The 20,660-nt window shown below is 36.9% G+C and overlaps 1 protein-coding gene across 1 annotated transcript in view; it reads right to left on the reverse strand.

The window, feature by feature from the left end:
* The window catches only part of PTPRK (protein tyrosine phosphatase receptor type K), a 74,868-nt gene that overhangs the window by 12,948 nt on the left and 41,260 nt on the right, over positions 1-20,660 (reverse strand). The window contains exons 5-12 of the mRNA XM_029284189.1: positions 18,723-18,907; positions 16,362-16,449; positions 14,850-14,926; positions 11,968-12,004; positions 9,940-10,037; positions 8,512-8,628; positions 5,913-6,067; positions 2,700-2,835 (exon numbers count right to left, since the gene is read on the reverse strand). Coding sequence (XP_029140022.1) covers positions 2,700-2,835; positions 5,913-6,067; positions 8,512-8,628; positions 9,940-10,037; positions 11,968-12,004; positions 14,850-14,926; positions 16,362-16,449; positions 18,723-18,907 — 893 coding nt within the window. The remainder of the gene's footprint in view (positions 1-2,699; positions 2,836-5,912; positions 6,068-8,511; positions 8,629-9,939; positions 10,038-11,967; positions 12,005-14,849; positions 14,927-16,361; positions 16,450-18,722; positions 18,908-20,660) is intronic.

Here is a 20,660-nt window from a genome sequence, read left to right on the forward strand (position 1 = left end):
TTTAATTACTGAGTCCAGAAATGGTTTTTAAAGGAATAAAATCTCTCCTTTGGATACTTTCCCATTAACACACTTATTCAAGAAAGCTTAAAATGTTCATCTCATTTACACAAGCTGAGATACAGTACTGTATATTTTTAAAGTAATATTCATTCCATCAGTATACATTTTAAAGAATGGCAAATTTTAATCCCAACAATACTTAATGGCAACGGTAAAGAAATAATGTTGGAGAATGATTAGGTTTTTGCTCGCATCTATGAAAATATAGCATATTGCCAACCCTTTTGGAGGTATGCTATGTTTGTATAAAGTTGTATGCTTGAAAGTACAGGTAGTCCTCACAACCATTTGTTTAGTGACTGTTCGAAATTACAACGGAACTGAAAAATGTGACTTATGACCGTTTTTTACACTTAGACCTTTGCAGCATTCAAATGCTTGGCAACTGGCATGTATTTATGACAGTTGCATTGTCCTGTGATTACACAATTACCATTTATAACCTTCCCAGCCAGCTTCCAACAAGTGAAGTCAACAACTGTCTTGCTTTGCAGCATAAATTTTGGACCTCCATTGTAATTGTAAGTCGAGGATTACCTGTATATTTTTTTATTTTACAAATGAAAATGTCATGTCATGATCCGGAATGGCAGAGAGTGTTAGAAATAGAAAAATTCAGAAACAAAATTCCCCAATTAAGATTTTTTCTAGAATTTGCACACTCAACAAATGCTGAAGTTGCTTCCAGGCAAGTCCTGATGATGCAAGACATGGAAAGTGTCCCTTTTTGTTGACATTCCGTTGACTAGAAAGAAACTGTGTTCTTTTCCCCACATCTAAAAAATGTGGAGAAAAATGAGAGTGCAAGGCAAGCACAAGAAAGAATTGGTCAAGGAGCTTCCCAAAGGGCTGAAAAAGTCTATTCCTGACATGTCCTGATTAAAAGACATCTGATATTGTGATATATTCCTCATGTTTGCTCTTCCCTCCTGAGTTATATCATACAATTAGCTTGATATGTTTAGGTGTCAATGTATAATAATTCCAGTGCTTTTTCTATTTTAATTTTAAGATCTATAGCAGGGGTAGGCAACCTTGGCTCTTTTATGACTCGTGGACTTCAACTCCCAGAATTCCTGAGCCAGCATGGCTGGCTCAGAAATTCTGGGAGTTGACATCCATGAGTGATAAAAGAGCCAAGGTTGCCTACCGCTGGTCTATAGGATAGGATCACAGAGATTTTGGTTAACAATATCAGAAAAGTCCCACTGGATCAGGTCCTAGACCTGCCCAGTCCAGTATTCTGCACATAAAGTGGCCAACAGGAACATCTTGGGCTAGAACAGGGGTCTTCAAATGTGGCCCTTTTATGACTTGTGGACTTCAACTCCCAGAATTCCTCAGCCAGGCACGCTGGGAGTTGAAGTCCACAAATTCTGGGAGTTGAAGTCCATTCTGGGAGTTGAAGTCCACAAATCATAAAAGGGCCAAGTTTGAAGACCCCTGGGCTAGAACATCCTTCCAATGTTGCTTCTTAGCAACCAATATTTATGATGTACTGCCTATGATCTAGAAGGTAATGATCAGGCATCAATATTAATGGCTATTGATAACCTGATTTTCCATGAATCTGCCCAGTTGCCTTTGAGTACCATCCAAATTGGCTGCTATTTTCACAACCACTGTTATAAATCACAGTATATAATTTATGGATGTCTAGTGTGAAAAACTATTTCTTTCTCTCAGTCCTGAATCTTTCTGTGTATAGTTTCAATGGATGACTTTGAGTTTTAACAGTGAAAGAATAACAACCACACTATCCAAATCATGTGCAATTTTATCTCCCTTTTATAGGTTCCTTTGTTCTATGCTGTAGAGCTCCAATTGCTATAATCTTGCCTTGTAATGGAGCTGCCCTCCCTATCTCATTATTTTGCACATTTTTTTTTATTTTTGAAAAATATTTTCTAACTGGCTGTACTATTTTGTATAAAAACCATATGCATTGTACATGCAATAAGGATAAAGTGCCAAAGATATTTCCTAATAAAAGAAAAAAAATGTAAAATGAAATTGTGTTTGTATTGCTAGCAGTTTATTTTGTTTGTGTTAGATGTAACTTTGTTTGTGTTAGATGTAACTTTCAGTTCAGTTCAGTGCTGAGTTTGCTTTTACAATATTTTCAACATCATTCGGACTGGTGCCAAGATAACCTCTTACCCACATTATATTGCATCTAGAAATAATTACTGTTTTGCAGTGTTAGCATAAGACATACAGTATAACCTATTGCCCAAAAAACTGAGAAACATATGGAGAAGGAAAAGTACTATAAAAACTGGTAAAAAGTAACTACAATTTGATATGCAACAACTATTTCTCTCCTCACAATTTCTGGGCATATATACAACACAGAGATGACTCTTGATATAATGTTTTAAGGAAAGAAACTTTGGAATATATGAAGAGGATGGGACGGTTGGAAAGGGTATAAATGAATGTCGGTTTTATCTCCTTTCCTACCTCCACAAAATGGGTCTGTCTTGCTCTCTCTCTCTCTTCACATTCCTTATTTAGCTGGTCTTGAACCAGTTGCACATTTGGCTTAGTAAGCTGCCAGATCCAGAATATTTTTTTAAAGCAAATGACTAAAATGCACATGAGAATTGGACCACTAATTCATAACAGCACAATACCTCTGTCTGTACCATATTGATGCGGCGTGAACGTAAGGCTTTGACACAGTTGTAGATGTCTACAACACCTTCTCTTTCTGCCATGTCTAACATGATGTCAATTACAATATAGCATCCAGTTCGCCCAGCTCCAGCACTAGAACAAATCAGAAAACACACACACACACACATATATACATTAAAAAATGACAAGCATCCCCAATAAATCAGAAATCTAACATCTGATTTTATATTTTAAAAATCCAGTATTTTACTTTGTGAAAGTGGAATTGTTTTTAGCTAAAGTAACAACATAATTGGATAGACGCTTTCCGTGTTATTATTGAACATTGTAATCACTTTGCAAAGCAGAAAAAAAAACCATCTTCATCTTAGAATTGTTTAAGTGACACATATTAATATTACTTATACAGTTTTCCTGCACTGTTCTCGTTTCTCTGTTAAACTGTCACAAACATTTCCAGCAGAAATTTTTTCCACAAGGATAACTTATTCATAAAATAGTCACTAAGTTGATTCTGAGAGTAGTAATTAAAAAGGCTGGTTTTTGTTTTGCTTCGTTTGTTCATGTATTTATAGCATGCATTTCATTATGGGACCATTTCTAATTTTTAAAAAACCCTCTTTAAAGTTCTAGCCTTTCGAAAAAGATTGCCTCTGATCACAGTTTTGTTTTCCAACAGCCACTCCCATGTAAAATTGTGGCATATCTTTAGCTGAATTCATAAATCATACAGTTGAAAGGTACCATTTAGCTCACTATCTAATTCCTGGTTCCATATCCTAATCCAAATTAAGATATCCTGCTTCAACACTGCCAGTATAAGGAAGCAAAATATCCTTCTGGGGAAATGGTCTGTCCTGACCAGTAGGAATGTTTTTCTAACATTGGTTACTATATTCCATGACTTCCTATTTAGAACAAAAAATAAAGCACAGTATTAATGTTCTCTGCAACATCATTTTAGGTATTTGAAGGGATCTGGGATAGTTCTCTTAGTTTTTCCTCTTCAAAGCAAAACTTTTCCAGATATTCTCTCTTGATAGGACTTAATTTCTAGATCAGTGGTGGCGAACCTATGGCACGGGTGCCAGAGGTGGCACTCAGAGCCCTCTCTGTGGGCACGCATGCCATCGCCCCAGTCCTAGGCCTTCAGCTGGGTTTTATAAAATCTTTTCCCTTTAGGCCTCTGCCACCATGTACAAAAAAAAGATTCAATCAATCAGTCAATTTCAACTTCTCGCGGGAAAAAAAAGATCTTGCAAAGTTGGAATTGAGTGATTGAACTTTTTAGTCCCACCCAGTCTGCTGTTACCACCACAGCCACGCCTGCCCAATGGGCCACACCCACCGGCACCCGACGATGCATAAGTGGGTTTTGGGTTGCAGTTTGGGCACTCGATCTCTAAAAGGTTTGCCATCACTGTTCTAGATCCTGTGAATGTTGGTTTTCATTCAGTGAAAAATAAGCAATTTGATATCAGATCAGGCCATTAGTGAAACAAGAAACAGATGGAAATGTTATCTCCTACTCAAAACACTTTTGCTTCTAGGCAAAAGAAATCTGAAAACAGGTTGATATAAACAAAACTTGCATTTGATATTCAGCAGTCCCGGGAGTTATTTCATAATGGCTTCATGTTTTTGCTATAGACAACCTACTCTCAGACATGATGTTCTGGGAAATAAATTTCCACAGGGTTTTACCTTGTTAATCAAGAAAATGCTGACAGTCCCCAGATTGTCCTTATTGCCCCATTCTGAACCATTATTTTTTCATCTGAATCCTCCTTCTCAGTCTAGGTGTCTATTTGATTTGTTTTTCCTAAATAAGAGTTTGATTACCTAACTAATGTTGATTCTGTTGTTTCCAATCAATTTCTTTAAAATTTTAAGATATTTTTAAATTTTTCTTTACCTATCCCAGTGATGGAGAACCTTTTAGAGACCGAGTGCCCAAACTGCAACCCAAAACCCACTTATGCATCGTCGGGTGCCCGATGGGTGTGGCCCATTGAGTGGGCGTGGCTGTGGTGGTAACTGGGTGGGACTAAAAAGTTCAATCACTCAATTCCAACTTTGCAAGATCTTTTTTTCCTCGCGAGAAGTTGAAATTGACTGATTGATTGAACCTTTTTTTTTTGCACACGGTGGCAGAGGCCTGAAGCAAAAAGGTTTTATAAACCCCAGCTGACTGGGACGACAGCGCGCGTGCCCACAGAGAGGGCTCTGAGTGTCGCCTCTGGCACCCGTGCCATAGGTTCACCACTACTGACCTATCCCATCAAATTTTGATAAGCATCCTCTCCGCCTCCATGTTGTTATAGAAAATGTCAATATATACATGTCCAGAATGGAAGCGTGTAGCATCTCATTTGATACTTCCTTCTAGGTTAATGAGGAGCATTCTTTGAACATGGTTTTAAGCCAGGTTAACACTTAACACTTATATCCAGGTTCATACTTAACTAGCTTGCTAACCAAAATATGAAGATTATCTTATTACAATGAAAACACCTACTAAATAAGTTACCCTAGTATATAAGATCAGACTGGCAAAAATGGTTTGTTAATTTCTATGTTTTTCAAAAAAATCCAGGCATGTGAAGGTCTTGCAATAAGGTTAAATAAGTGAAGGAAATAATAAAAAATATTAGTGTTTATTATCACCTGAGGAGGAATATGTTACTACTTCTCAGAAGCAAGTTGTAGGTCTTTCAATGTAGGATAAAAAGTAGTGATGAGGGAATATGCTTAATTTCTTCTACATAATTAGCTGCCAGTTTAGAATCACTAATAAGTTAGATATTCCTTCTTTTGAACTATTCTACTACTTATTATAAGAAGCGAAACTGTAATTTATATAGACTATTTTATGTGGTTTATATAAACAAGTGATTATTGCCAACCTCAAGTTCATAATAATGTAATTTACTATATATGGAGACTTCCTAAGTTGGGACACTGATCTAAATCAACCTTATGCCATAGGAGCATTTAAAACAGGCCAGATAGCTTTAGAACACAGAAACTGAATTAGAGATTCTTGAAAGTTGGATCATGGAGTTATCTGTCAAAAGAATCAGTTGGAAGTAATAACCCAAGCCATCTGATCAATCCACTCCACATCACACCACAAAAGGTCACAAAACTTGACAGATCATGCACACATTGAGAATGATAGAAAATGCATCTACCTCTTTTCTACACACCTGCAATGCACAACAATAGGCCCAGCACTTGGGGGGTTAGATTGTTTTACACGGCGTATAAATGAAAGTAGGCCTGTTGCATTGTAAGGTACTCCATGATCAGGCCAGCCAGTAAAATGGAACTGTTTAACTTCACGGATTTCATTGTATCCTCTCTGTCAAAATGGAAAATAATAAAAAGAGTATTTTTCTTTTTTTCTCATGAGTTATGTTTAGTTAGTTTTTGGTTAATTTTCTAAAAGATCATTTTTACTTTAAATTGGTTAAAATTTATACAGGACTAAAAATGCAAGCTTTTAGTTGATTTTAATCAGTTTTCTTCCAAAAAAACCTCAATAAAAAAAGATAATTTTTGCTTTAAATTGGTTAAAATTTATACAGAACTAAACATGCAAACTTTAGTTGATTTTAATCAGTTTCCTTCCAAAAAACCTCAATAAAAATGTGAATATAACATTCATTACTAATCGCACCTTAATCATTGCTTATCTACATACTGCACAGTACACCAGGCCAATTGTATATTACTATGAAATTGCAACAATATATGCAAAGTTCTTTCTTTTCTAGAAAGAAAAGTTCAGTCTTTAAAGAAATAGCCTGGAAGTCTCTCATATTAAACTAAAATAGTGCTCCAATGATTGGTCTGTATTAGAAACGTAGTGACATTAATATGAAAGTAGCTCTTATGATCCCATAGAAACAGAATGATAACTGAAACGATTTAAAGTTTAGATATACCCTTATATTTAAGTAAAGTATAACAATGATATGTATACATGTGAGTAAGATATCTTAAATGGAGAGAAACATACTGAGGATTGGAAACCGGAATCAAAAATATAATGGTCTAGTTCCATGTATCATAAGACTTGCTATGATTCTTGCTATTCCTTGCTATTTGAGTGTGCTCGCAAAAAGCTTGTGTACTCCTCTTTTACTGTTATAAAGAAACCAGAAACATCTGTGAAGGAAACCACTGGTGACAAGATCAGAATTAAAGCATTCCTTTACATGCGAGCAGAGTTTAAACCAGACTTCCACAAGGAGCAAGGGCGAGAAATAATCTTATCTCAGTCCTAACATAGCTGGAGGACATCAACATCTGGAACTCCCCAATTTCAAAGAACAAAGAGCTTGTGGTTTAGGAATGGAAGTTACCAAATTCTTCTTGTTTCCTTTTAAGTCTGAATGAGGCGTATATAAAGGGCCTTAATTCTATAAATAAGACTACAAGACTATAAAGTAGGAACAAAATTCATCTGACTATAATGCAACCCTTTTTTTTGTACTAAAATTATAAGGAACCAACCATATAGCATATAAAGGAGACTAAGTAAGTGTGGATAATTAACCAGTGGAATACCTGAGGAAAAGATTGGTCACCAAGCAAATTATCGTTCAAGGAAGATGATATTAAAATTCTTTATGAATATTTCTAAGTGTATGTAAGTAAGTATATCATCATCATCATTTTAGCCATTGTCTAGCCCAGGGGTAGTCAACCTTGGCTCTTTTATGACTCGTGGACTTCAACTCCCAGAATTCCTGAGCCAGCTAAGCTGGCTCAGGAATTCTGGGAGTTGAAGTCCACGAGTCATAAAAGAGCCAAGGTTGACTACCCCTGGTCTAGCCACTGCAGGATGAAGGCCTTTTCCACATGTTTCCAACCAATATGGTCCTGAGCTTTTTTTTTACATACATCTATTGCAGTCCCAATTGGCAAAAGATCTCTCTCTCTCTCTCTCTCTCTCTCTCTCTCTCTCTCTCTCTCTCTCTCTCTCTCTCTCTCTGCGTGTGTGTGTGTGTGTGTGTGTATGTATTATTATTATTTATTAAATTGATTTGCCACCCATCTCATCATAAGGTGACTCTGGGTGGCTTAAAAGTTAAAACCAGTAAAACAAGACAAATATACATATAGCAATACAATTATAAGTTATGGTAAAAAGATGGAGAGGGAAGGAACAAGGTGTGCAGGGAGTGAGATGTGATCTGCTATTAATCCATCAACCAACTCCAGTGTGGTACTCCCCTATTGGGGTCCCAAACCAACTGGCAAAGCCAGGTTTTCAGACCATAACAGAAGGTCAGGAGGATGGGAGCAGATTTCACCCAGGAGTGGGGGTAAGATGTTACAAAGAGTTTCGTATGTATGTATAATAGATAAGATAGACAGATAGGATTGCTAAACTATGGCATGTTGTTTGTGTTTATTTAGCAAGTTGAGTATGCCAGACATTATTCTCAGATACATGTTTGAACTGATGGCAAAATTCTTCAAAGTGTTTTGTTTTTTTGTGAAATAACAAGGCATAAAATATGACCAAAATATTAGTATGATAATAACGTTAACAGACATATGAGATGCTGCGTATAAAAAAAAAAGAGAGAAATTAAATTGGATGGAAAACAATTTAAAAAGCTTAGGCATAGCAGAATGAGTGGGTTACAGCTCCAGTGTTGTAAGTACTATAGTGGTGGGCAGATTAAAGAATGGTTTGAATATGTTACATAAATCTTACATGTTATCGTAAAGTATTAAATTTACAGCAGTTTTCAATTAAATAATTTGAAGCTCTAATCCGTAAATATTTACCCTTTCAAGGGTGAATGTCCTGACAACATATTCTGCAAGTGGTTCCACTTCCACACAAGCAACTTTGAAGTCCCCATAAACTTCCGTGTCATCAGGCCAATACTTGTAGCACTTAACCTACAATCAACATGATAGAAATATTTCTCAAACAAAGAAATGGATGAATCACTGAATCATGCACATCACATAATTCTTTTTATTTAGTGGTAGATCGTACTTCATAAATGGAAATACGGGTGAAAATGGTGGAAAAAAATTAGGGCGGAATAAGCCTTTTAAAATGCTTATTTTTATAATAATCATATATTTCTTATTTTATATATCATGACCCTGCTTTCACATCATTAAAGATCACCCATTCATTTTTACTTACACTCCATTATTTTGCTTTTACTTTTAAATATAAAGGAAAATATACCACCTAAAGAATTCTTTGACTTTTTTCTGCAGTCTCACATGAATGGATTAAATGGAGGATAAAAAAAAAAAGTTCGGTGCTTTTAAGAAAAGTACAATAAAAGCAGAGGCATTTGAAAACAGAAAAGCTGATTACATCAAATGTTTTTCACTTAATTCTCTATTTGCTTCTAGAAGGTGGATAACGCATTAGTGCCACAGGTAGCTCTTGATTTACAGCCATTCAGTTAGTGACAGTTCAGTGCTACTGTGGCACTGAAAAAAAAGTGACTTACAATCAGTCCTCGCAGTTACAACCGTCACAACATCCCCACAGTCACATGAACAAAATTTCATGTATTTATGATGGCTGCAGATTCCTGGACTCACATGATTGCCATTTGCAACCTTCCCAGCCAGCTTCCGACAAGCAAAGTCAATGGGAGAAGCCGGACTCACTTAACGACTGCACAACTCACTCAATAACTGCAGTGATTTGCTTAACAACTGTAGCAGAAAAGGTCATAAAATTGCACGTGTTTCACTTAACAACCGCCTTGCTTAGCAAAGGGAATTCTGATCCCAACTGCGGTTGTTAAATCAAGGACTACTTTTACGTTGAGACTGTTCAGCCTATTTCTGTTTTGCACACCAGAGGAAGACAAGATTGTGATTTCTTGTCCTTTTTCACCTCTGTGCTTCCCAGCCATCTGTGTGCAGATACAAAATCTATGTGGGTGAACAGTACACACAGAACAGTACACAACAGTATGAACAGAAATATGGAAATTCTTTTTCCAGATAAATAAAAATCTTAAATGCTCACATGCACTTGCAGTCACAATGTTTGATTTTTTTCCCATCAACCCAGATATACTTAACAGATTACAGACATGCAAACAGAGGTATTGAATTCTGGCTCTATATTGATCACTTAAAGGTAGGCATTTGTTCTTCCTGGTTTTGCTTCTGTTTTTCTTTGCAATGTTAGCAAAATTTCATGAGGTTTGGTATTTGTGAGGAGATACTTACCCGACCCACTTCAACTAAATTTGTAACCATAACAATGCAGGCTGATTGTTCTTGCCATATCATTCTCCAGAAATCATAGACTGTCTCATGCACCGGCCCTGGCAAAGAAAATGATTATAAATAAATTAAAAAAAAACCTGTAAAGCTACCATCTCTAAAATAAATATCAGGTATTCAAGGCAGGTATGAATGATTTGAGTAATCTTTCAAAAACTGCTGCACATTAATAATTAGTATTGAAGTATCTCACAGAAACCAGGTTATTAGTTTTTTAAAAAACAAAATAAAGATTAAGCTACTGTAGCTGCTTTAGTGCAAGAAAATGCCAATATCTGACAATTAATGGAATTTGAGAATGGGCTCATTAACATTTGGGAAATCATATTGTTCAGGCTGTGTAATGCACCAATCAGCTTTAAATCAGCTTCATATTTTCACATGAGAACTTATAATACTGGAAAAGGACACAGAAAATCTTTGTATACTTTGAAGAATTTTAAGCATTGCACACCCCTAAAGATTATCACAATATTTATTATTTGACTTAATCGTCTTATTATAAGCCAACAAACATTTTGTCTTATTTCCACATTGGGAAACTATGAGGATTTGATCTGTGTCGGCCCCTCCATTTTGAAGGTTGGTACTCATGTATCGTAAGGCTTGTTTTCATTAGCTTTTGTTTATATTCCTTTCTTACAGGCCCAGTCTATATAGGATTATTGATACCAGTCATCATGCCTTTATATCCTGGTTGCTGCTGCTCCTGCCACAACCAGGAGAAAGCTAGTGTTCACATGTCCTCTATTTGCCAAGGGGCATGGTAGGCCAGCATGGCCGTGGCCAGGGGGGCTTTTCATCAGGCTCGCCTGATACGCCAGTTGCGCCCCTTTCTGGATCGGGATGCCCTATGCACAGTCACTCAAGCCCTCGTTGTTTCCCGCCTGGACTATTGCAATGCTCTCTACATGGGGCTCCCCTTGAGGTGCACCCGGAGGCTCCAGCTAGTTCAGAATGCGGCTGCGTGGGGGATTTTGGGGGCCTCTAGATGCTCCCATGTAACACCTCTCCTGCGCGAGCTGCCCTGGCTGCTGGTGGCCTTCCGGGTGCGCTTCAAGGTGTTAGTAACAACTTTTAAAGCGCTCCATNGCAATGGACCTAGGTATTTGCAAGACCGCCTCCTACCAAACACCTCCCTTCGACCAGTCCGCTCTCACAGAGAGGGCCTCCTTAGAGTGCCGTCGGCCAGACAATGCCGGCTGGCGACCCCCAGGGGGAGAGCCTTCTCTGTGGCAGCTCCTGCCCTCTGGAATGACCTACCCCCGACCTACGTACAGTTGCGGACCTGCGCCTTTTTCGCCGAGCCCTGAAGGCCCATCTATTCCGTGCGGCCGGCCTGGCGTAGTCTGATTATGTTTTAGTGGGGGTTTTTATATGGGGTGTTTTTAGAACAGGCCTGTTATTTAATTTGGTTTTAGAACAGAAACTATTTATTTATTATTGTGGTTTTTAGTATCGCCTGTTCACCGCCCTGAGTCCCGTAAGGGAGATAGGGCGGTATATAAATTTAATAAATAAATAAATAATAAATAAATAAAGGATACTGGACAGCATCAGAGAGCAACCCTCAAGGCTCCTTTTCTGTTGGGCATGGAGCCTCTTTCCAAGATCCCACCATTGAAATTCAGTAGCATCCTTCCCCCCTGCAATTCTTCACCCACTTTTGGTGGAAAGTTAACTAAATAAAATAGGCATGCTAATTAATTTATAATCCAAGCTTTGCAGAAATTAAATAAAGCCTACTTATGCTATCTTTTGACAGTGATTTTTGATTGTAGCAGGATATAAATATGATTAACAAACAAAACTCTCTCACACCAAATTCACAAAAATAGAGATTAAACTTTTCTCTTTTTTATCTGTATTGGTGATATAGACATCCAAAGGAGCCCTTTGGAAAATCATGCCTAACTTAACAACATTTAATACGAATTTTACAGTTCTGCACATATTTCCAGAAACTCTTACCCTGGGTTGCAATGTAGTGGCTTGGTCTCTGGTATCCCTATAAAAACAAAAATAGGTTGATTTTTAAAACAGTCTGTAAGTTTTAAACATCAAATCGAATAGGGAAAATGAAGGCATACCAAAATATTCCTAGATACTCCTTACAGCTAGGCTACTAGTGGCTAATCCAATCAACCATATTCAACAACATAGTTTCAACCATTTCCAGAATATCAAAGTGCATTGTTGGATGTGAAATAAGCCCAGCGATTTCAAGGTGTTATTTTTGGGCAATGGCACTTAGAACCAAACAAAAAGTTCCTGAAAACATATACTGAGTACATCAAAATGAAGTGGCTCATTGTTTCCTAATTGTTCTGTTTTGTGAAACCCATAACTGTTGTCATTTATTGAATTTCAAATTTGTTTTTGGTTCTAATTCAGTGAAACTATGAAATTGTTCTAAGCAACTATGAGATTTGCCTTCACTTAAAAAAAAAAAAGAGATTGACATAGTTTTGTTTGTTATTTTAGATATTAAGCACAAAACAACCAAGCCATTAGCAAAAACTTTCACTATGAATGCACCAGAAAAAAAATGGAGCCATAATGAGTAAGCAGAATGGCTGAACACTGGAGCTGGACAATGTATATGTGTGTACAGATTGCAAATCTATATGCAATGCTGCAATTTCGTGCTATTACATAAAACAAAGTTGAGAATTTAAGAAATTATGTGTACGTATAATATAAAGATGAACACACATATATGTGCCATTACTGAACTTTCTCTATAGTACAATTTTTAAATGCAGGGAAGGATTCCATATACATATACTTTAAAAAAGGTTGGCCTTTTGGCTAAAATCAAATAAGCAAGAATTAACCATGATTGGTTAATGATTAGAATATGAAACAACAAAAAAGATTACTGGATCTCATGAATATTATTTCATCAAGTTTTTGCTAATTATGTGTTAGAATTTTGGGAAGGCAAGGAATTAGTCTTATTATGTAATAAATAATTATGGTACTAGCACATGTAAACATGTTATCCTCAGTGTTTCTATGGCTTAAATGTAGGATTAGAAGCAGCACTGTATAATTTTCATGTAGTAAACACATTGCACTCAGTTGGTCAAAGGAACAAGTAATTATTATGAAAAATAATTCCCAAAGATGCTTTATTGACAAATGCATATATAAAGCAATGTATATAAAACATTGCTTCTTCAGTTTTTCCATCACTTCTTACTCAGTTTGACAGGAAAGACATCTTTTTTGATGTATTTTTGAAAGGAAGAGAAATCATTGAGAGTCATTGCAAATGTTAACTTTGTTTTGAGGAGCTGATGACATTGAAATGCCTATTACTGGTAGTAGCCACTAATGCTCCTACAAGCCCATGGCTTTCCTGTTTTTTTAACATCCAAAACAAGTCCCATAATAACCTGAGATTTTTTAAAAAAACAAAAACCAGAGAGTTGTGTGATGTACCTGTGCAGTGACCTGCACTCAAACAGAAAATGTGATTTGAAGTACAGATGCATGACATGAACTAAAATATACCAACTTTAAGATCCTGCTGACTATGGCTACTCTTTAAAATCAAGACTGCTGCACAGCTATAATTTCTAAGACAAAATGCAAATCAGGATCCTTGGGCAAAAATCCTACAAAATTCTAGATCAACCTGAGAATGCACTACACAACAGGGAAAGAAAACATTTTCTTGCAGAGAAATGAAACCCGCAAGGAGTTAGATGACAGCTTTCAGCAGAATCCTGAAATAAAATGGAGGCCTTGTAAACACAGAGCAATATTGTTCTCTAACTACATAATCTTGCACATGCATTCATTCAAATTATCAGGGACATAGCTATGAAATCCTTTTATTAGAACTATTGGCGGGTGTATCTACTGAGTGATAACTGCTCTATTCAAGTAATGGCACCTGTCTATTTTATAAGTACATCAGTGCTGATTACACACATTAGACATTTTGAAATTCTGTACTGAATTAGATTATCAAATATACAAGGCTTGACTATATAGTCTATGAAATTATTACTCCATTATAGCTTTCATGGTCACATATGTACATTTGTATTTGTCCAAAACTGTAAGCTTCAGTACTGTTTTTAACGCATTACTATTTCACTTTTATTGCAAGTGGAGGATTCTTGTCTTGCATTACAAATATGAGGGTCAAGGATTAGTAGGGGAAGCACCACTGCTCATATGAATTCCCTTTAAGAACAGGAGACAACTCTAGCCCTCCCTTTATCCCTTTCAGGCCATCAGTAGGTTTCTTTTGAAGAGCAACACACTATATTCTATTATCCAGCTTCTCACACAAAAATAATGGAACACAAAATAAAAATTACTAAACAGTGCAAAAAAAGAGTAATAAAGAAGCAAAAATGAGTCTTGTAAGGGTTAAGGTTTCACTGATTTAGCTAATGATTTCCATGACCACTGTAAAAGACTAAGGATATTTTTTAAATGTAGGTAAAAGCAAAATAATAGCACAAAGAAACATTAAAAAGACTAGATATATAAATGAAATTCATTAAATGAGGCATGCACATATATCTAGTAATAAAAATTAGAACAGTAAAGCAACTGAGAATGTTCACTATATTAAATAGTCATAACAGGATGCTGTTATTCACATATAGTGGTACTTACATCCCTGTACAGCCAAATCTACAGCCCAAATCAAAGTCAGATGTGAAAGAAAGCACAACAATGTCAGTGAGTACTAGGACGGAGGACAAGGAAAAGTGTACATTTTGTTCATAATATTAAGAAGGCTGTCATTCAGTTCATAGGAATTGCATGCAAAAATGTTTCACAGAGAGATGGAAAGAAAAAAAAAGCAAGATATACAATCTACTTACATCAATATAATTAGCATTAATGTAGTCTGAAGAGGGATCATCTTCCACAGCTTGTAATATCACCCTGGAGTGATCATCTGTAAAAAATGGGTTTCGTCTTTGGAATGATAGACAGCAGAAACAAACAAGTGTGAAATGTAGAGGCTAAAGGTGCCCTTATTTAAGGAGGAAAAAAGGTAGTCCCCCATTTGACTTGCAATGCTGGTGACCCCTTCCAAGTCTGCTCAAAAGTGCCAGGGAAACCTCAAAGCATGTCTAAAAGTGCATGGAAGGCTAGAGCCAAAAGAAAATAGAAATTGTGCCTACTCTGTGGAACAGTTGAATGAAATGAATGAGCAGAGAAATATACACACTTTAGAACCTGTCTTGGCTTTAAAGCACTAAGAGCAGAAAGGCTACAAGAGGTCTTTCTTAACGATGACCCCATCCCAATGGAGTTTCTTTTCTAAGGGAAATACTATGGCCCCAATTATAGCTACTTTTGAAACAGTACTGTGTGTCAGTGGCTCCACTCCATCTAGAAGCGTCAAGTGGGATACCATGCAGTTATTTTCTAGGCTCTGTGTTGCTAAATATATTTATAACTTACTTGAATTAGGGCTTAGAAAATATAGCGATCAAATTTGTAAACAAGCCAACCAGCAAGATAATTTCTACAAGGACAAATCAAAGTCCTTCATTTGAGTACAGCATAGGAAGGTGAACCATAAACGGAGAGCAGTTCACGCTTAGCGGACCACACAAGCCGAACATGAGGCAAACATACAATGGAGATCTCAAAATAGCAAATGTAATCCTAAACTGCACCATCAGAAATATAGCATCAGTATCAAAAGGAATCATTGTTCCTCATAGTTCTGGGTTGGTTGGACAACAATTACATTCTGTTTACTCATACATTTTAGCAAGGATACTCAGAATATGTCCAGAAACAAGCAACCAAGACAAAGATAAAACTTATGAAGAACTATTGATGGTGCTGGCCATATTTAATCTTGGTAAGGCATGACAGCTTTCCTCAACATTTGTCAGGTGCAAAATTGTTCAAAGTTGATTCAGAAGGCAGTGTGTGAAACAATGGATTTACAAAAAAGGAGATTTTGGTTGTATATCAGGAGCAACTTTCTAATAGTAAGGCCCATTCAATAACAGAACAGATTATCTAGGGAGCTTGTGGATTCTCCTTTACTGAAGAGGTTAAAAGAGAGGCTGAACGGCCATCTGTCATGGGTGTCTTCATTGGTTGGAATAAATGATCTCCAAGGTTCCTTCTATGCTATGATTCTGTGAAATACAATTTTTTTGTCTATGAATCTGTTCAGCAATGGCAGAGGCAATGCTATGGAGTAGTTAAAGCAATGAACTAAGGCTACAGAGAAATATTCAAATTTTTAACCACCCAGAAACACATCATTTACTACTGTGTAGGATTGGTAGACATAATAATATGCTGTCTAGGTTATGTCAATCAGAAAACACACTCATCTGCATGATTATTTGTTTTTAACTCACATGCTATAATGTTCCCATATCTATTCTTCGTTCTGTTTTGATCCTTTTTGGCCACATCCCAAGAAGCTGATTGTCCTTCAAAGAAACTCTTTCAAAATAAAGAGATAATTTATATTTATTTTAGCATTTTATTCCTCCTGACACATTTTACACTTAACATTGTTAGAGCATCAGTTGGGTTCTTGGTTTCTCTGAGTTTGATTGTTTTACTGGAATTATATATCAGCATATATAGCTTTTCCTAGTATAAACACATGGAAATATTCTGCCGGGCAGAAACAAATTCAGTGCCTGGCAGTTCTAGAAAACACAAGAAGGCTTGCGGTGGAAAAAAAAAAATCCTAATATCCCTGTTTCTCAACTTCAGCAATTTTAAAATGCTGGATGGGGGAATTCTGAGAGCCAAAGTTCATAAATCTTAACATTTTTGAGGTTGAGTAATACTGCTGATGTAAATAAAATGATTAAACTACAGTCATGCAAAAAAAAAAAAAACCCTCCTTAATTAATTACAGGTAGTTCTCGACTTACAACTCTCCTATGCCTGCCCATTATGGTCATAAAATGTGATGGTCACAAAGTGGCTCACCCATGTGACTAACCTGGTTTTACCTTTTTTTTCCAGTGGTCATTAAGCAAATCACCATGATCATTAAGTGGTGGGGTGTTTTTGCCAAATAACTGGAAGTAAACACCAGTTTTCAGCAAAAAACATTGTAAACTGGGATCATGTGACCACAGGATGCTGCAAAAGGCTCTAAATGTGGACCAGCTCCTCAGTACCCCAAATGTGGATATGTGACTGCAAGGGGTGAGGCTGATTGTCAGAACTTTAGAACTGGGTTGTAAGTCTCTTTTGGGGTGGGGGTCTGTTGTAATTTTGAATAGTTGTTAAGCAACTATTCATAAGTTGAGGACTACCTGTATTTCCACCACAATGATAAAAAGCCAATGCAGTATTTCTTGAAGCCAACAACTAAAAAAGGTCATAATAACATAAAATAATTTCAACTACATGGTGAGAATATTGCATACAATATGAGCTTGGAATCATGAACATGTTAACAGTGATTTGGGATTACTAGTAAGAAGACTTTTTTTTTTTTTACTAATCTCCCATGTAATTAATGGATCCACCGGGAAATATATATTGTAGTATTTATTCTGTATACTGCCTTTCTCTGTAACAAAATGAATAAACAAACAAACAAATAAGCAAACAAATAAATAAATAATGCATGTTTTTAAAAGTCATACCTGCTTTGTTTTATCTGGATAAAGGAATTAATTTAGTAACTCACATAGCAAAAACTAAACTCAAATGCTAAAAAAGATATATACATATTTCCTTTATATAAAACTAGCTGGTCAACTAAGATTAAAACCAGAGTTTCCGAATCGAGATTCAAGGATCTATATTTGGTCAAGACAGGTCATACAATTTCATTCCAACTTCTCCCAGGTCTCTCTGCATGTGACACATATACACTGGTGAGTGGTCTGTCCACCCTCTTTCTGAAGTGAGGGTTGGGGGTGGGGCATAGACAAAATAACTGACCTTCTCTGTGGTTCCCTTCCCCCTCCAACCTTTGAATACCTTACACCTCCAGAGATCATTGTTTTAAAAGACAGGTTCTGCCCCCCCCCTCCAATTCTTGGGAGTAGGAATTGGCAAAATGTTGATTTATTAGTCCTTTATCTGCTGTGGTTTTTCTCTTTTAACATCATGTAGCATCCTGTAGCTCTTTTTATCATGGTAGCTATAAAAAAGCTATCAATAAATATGCAAATCAATCAATCAAATAGACCACAGGTGTCAAACTGCTGGCCCATGGGCCGGACACATCACGCGGAAGCTGCGCCCACCCCATTACGGGCAATGGCAAAACAGTCCCGTACGTCGCGCGACGTCATGTGATGTCACAAGTTTGACATATCTGAAATAGACGAAGAAGACTGGGGTTGTTTTTTTTTAGTGTACAAGTATTGATGCTGCATACAGAGCCTTCCAGGGAAACTTTTCAACAAATGACCTTTGCATGCAAGATTTTTGGCTCATATAATATCCTGCATAGGAATGCTGAGGGAAAATCTGTCCTTAAAAAGGGAGTAATATCTGTATGAGGAAGGTGCATTTTTGATACTTTTCACTTTGCAACACTCTGGTTCACACATAATGCTTTTAAATTTTCCACTGATGCATGGCACCCAGAAAATGATCTTTTTTAAAAATGTAACCCCATGAAATATTCATTCCCATGCTCTTGTAATTAAGAACTCTCTTTGCAATCAAGAAGCTTTACTCTCAAGAGGAACTCTCTGCTCTAGGTCATGTAAAAAAGCAACTGCCGACAGTGTTACCTCGTATTCTTCTTTGAAACCATAGCTGTCAGATGTTTTCATGAGATTAATATGCTGCAGCAAATCCGCTACTCTGATAGCAGGATGCAGTTGGCCAGTTTGGTAGGGGGATTCTGTTCCTTCGCAGAGATAACGAGGCACATCTAATAGACGACTTGACTCTGCTGTTGCACTGTGGTTTTCATCTGTGGTTATAAGAGCCCAAAGAATGGAAGAGTGTTCAGCGACAATGAAACTGAAATATTCCTGCTACAACCCATCTTTTCATGAGCTCATTTTAGCACTCTGCAAACATCTGGGTGCTATTTTGATTCTTACAAAAGAAAGCATAAGCAACAAGCTTATGCAACAAGCATAAGCCTAAGACTGAAAATCAGGCTTGTCAGATGCTATATTTTTCCTATCCTGCTCTATGGAGTAGAGAGTTGGTCTCGGACAGAAGGCCACCTGAAGAGACTAGAAACATTTGAAATGTGGATTTACAGGCGGCTGTTATGTATAAGCTGGATTGAAAGGATCAGAAACGAGGAGATGATAAGCCGCCTGGAAAAGCCAAGGGAAATCATCAAAACAATTGAAAAACAAAAATTAGAATATTTCGGACATGTGATGCAACACCCAGAAAAATACGGCATACTCCATTTAATTCTCCAGGGAAAGATTGAAGGCAAACGAGGTCCAGGCAGAAGAAGAACATCATGGCTTCAAAATCTAAGGGACTGGTTTGGACAAAACTCAGCAGCACTTTTTCATGCGGCTGCTGATAAAAACAGGATCGCCAACATGATCGTCCAATAACGGATATGGCACAAGAAGAAGAAGCAACAAGCAGCAGACCCAAGTTGATTGAGAAGAGGGAGCTCCCTCTGTGTTCCCTCTCTTAAAGAAAGGCATCTCTCTGGCCTTCTCAGTCACTGACTCACACACACACACCAATCTGGAAGAATAACCCCTTAGAGATTCGGCATGACTCAAGGGTAACTGATACTTAGGAAAGAAAACAAAGCAAGGTTACTTTAGCAGACCTTTGGGGAAACGTGAATTGAGAGAGATCTTCCCTGCGAATGACTGCGGGTTCTGATGCCTACTCAGCAAAGGATTTTGCTACTATTGTGTAAGAGGATTGTGAATGTTTATGTTTTTCAGTTATGTTCTTAGCTTTTTTAATTCTGTTAATGCACAGCAGGACTGTAAACCATTCACATGGTTCATGATTGGGGCGGCTATATGCCAAATAAAAAAAAAAATACGTATCCTCTTTATATGTTTTTTTTTAAAAAAAGTTATGCTCAAAACGTATGCTCAGAAACTTCAAATTGATTGAGCTGAGTTTTCAGTCTGAGTTAGAATAGACATGGGTATGTGTTGAATAAAAGCCTGATTTTTGATTCATGCACTGAGAAACCTGAAAGTGTTTATAATTGCAGTTTAACTTCCAAGTCTCATGATACTTACTGATTGTGTAATTGCATACCACTGATCTTTGGGTTTAAGAGAGGTTTTAACTACCTCAGTGCCTCCCAATTTGCTATTGGCTCACTTAATCCTATATTCTGTTATCTTCATGCCAGTTAATTAAAGTGAAGAGAAAAACAACTTTCAGAAAAGTTGTCAATTTTTGTTTGGTTCGTGACTGCTGCATTGTAATTCATATGTCTTTGGAAATTAATGGACTAACCTGTCTGTTCTAAGATTGTTGAAGCATCACAATAAACAGTTTTTATTGTTATAAGTAACAGAATGTGCATGACTTGCAGGTGCTCACCTTAATCTATACATTGATTATAATGCCCTCGGAATGGCTTGAAGAGAGTCATCAACACAGTTTTCTGAATACAGGCAACAGGGCTTGTAGGCCCTAATGGACCTAAGAATGCCTTCCACAAACCCTAACCACTAATCCGTTTTTTAAAAAACTTTTATACAGGCAGTCCTCAA

Source organism: Protobothrops mucrosquamatus, unplaced genomic scaffold (assembly GCF_001527695.2).
Source record: "Protobothrops mucrosquamatus isolate PMUCROS unplaced genomic scaffold, P.Mucros_1.0 scaffold416, whole genome shotgun sequence".
NCBI lineage: Eukaryota > Metazoa > Chordata > Lepidosauria > Squamata > Viperidae > Protobothrops > Protobothrops mucrosquamatus.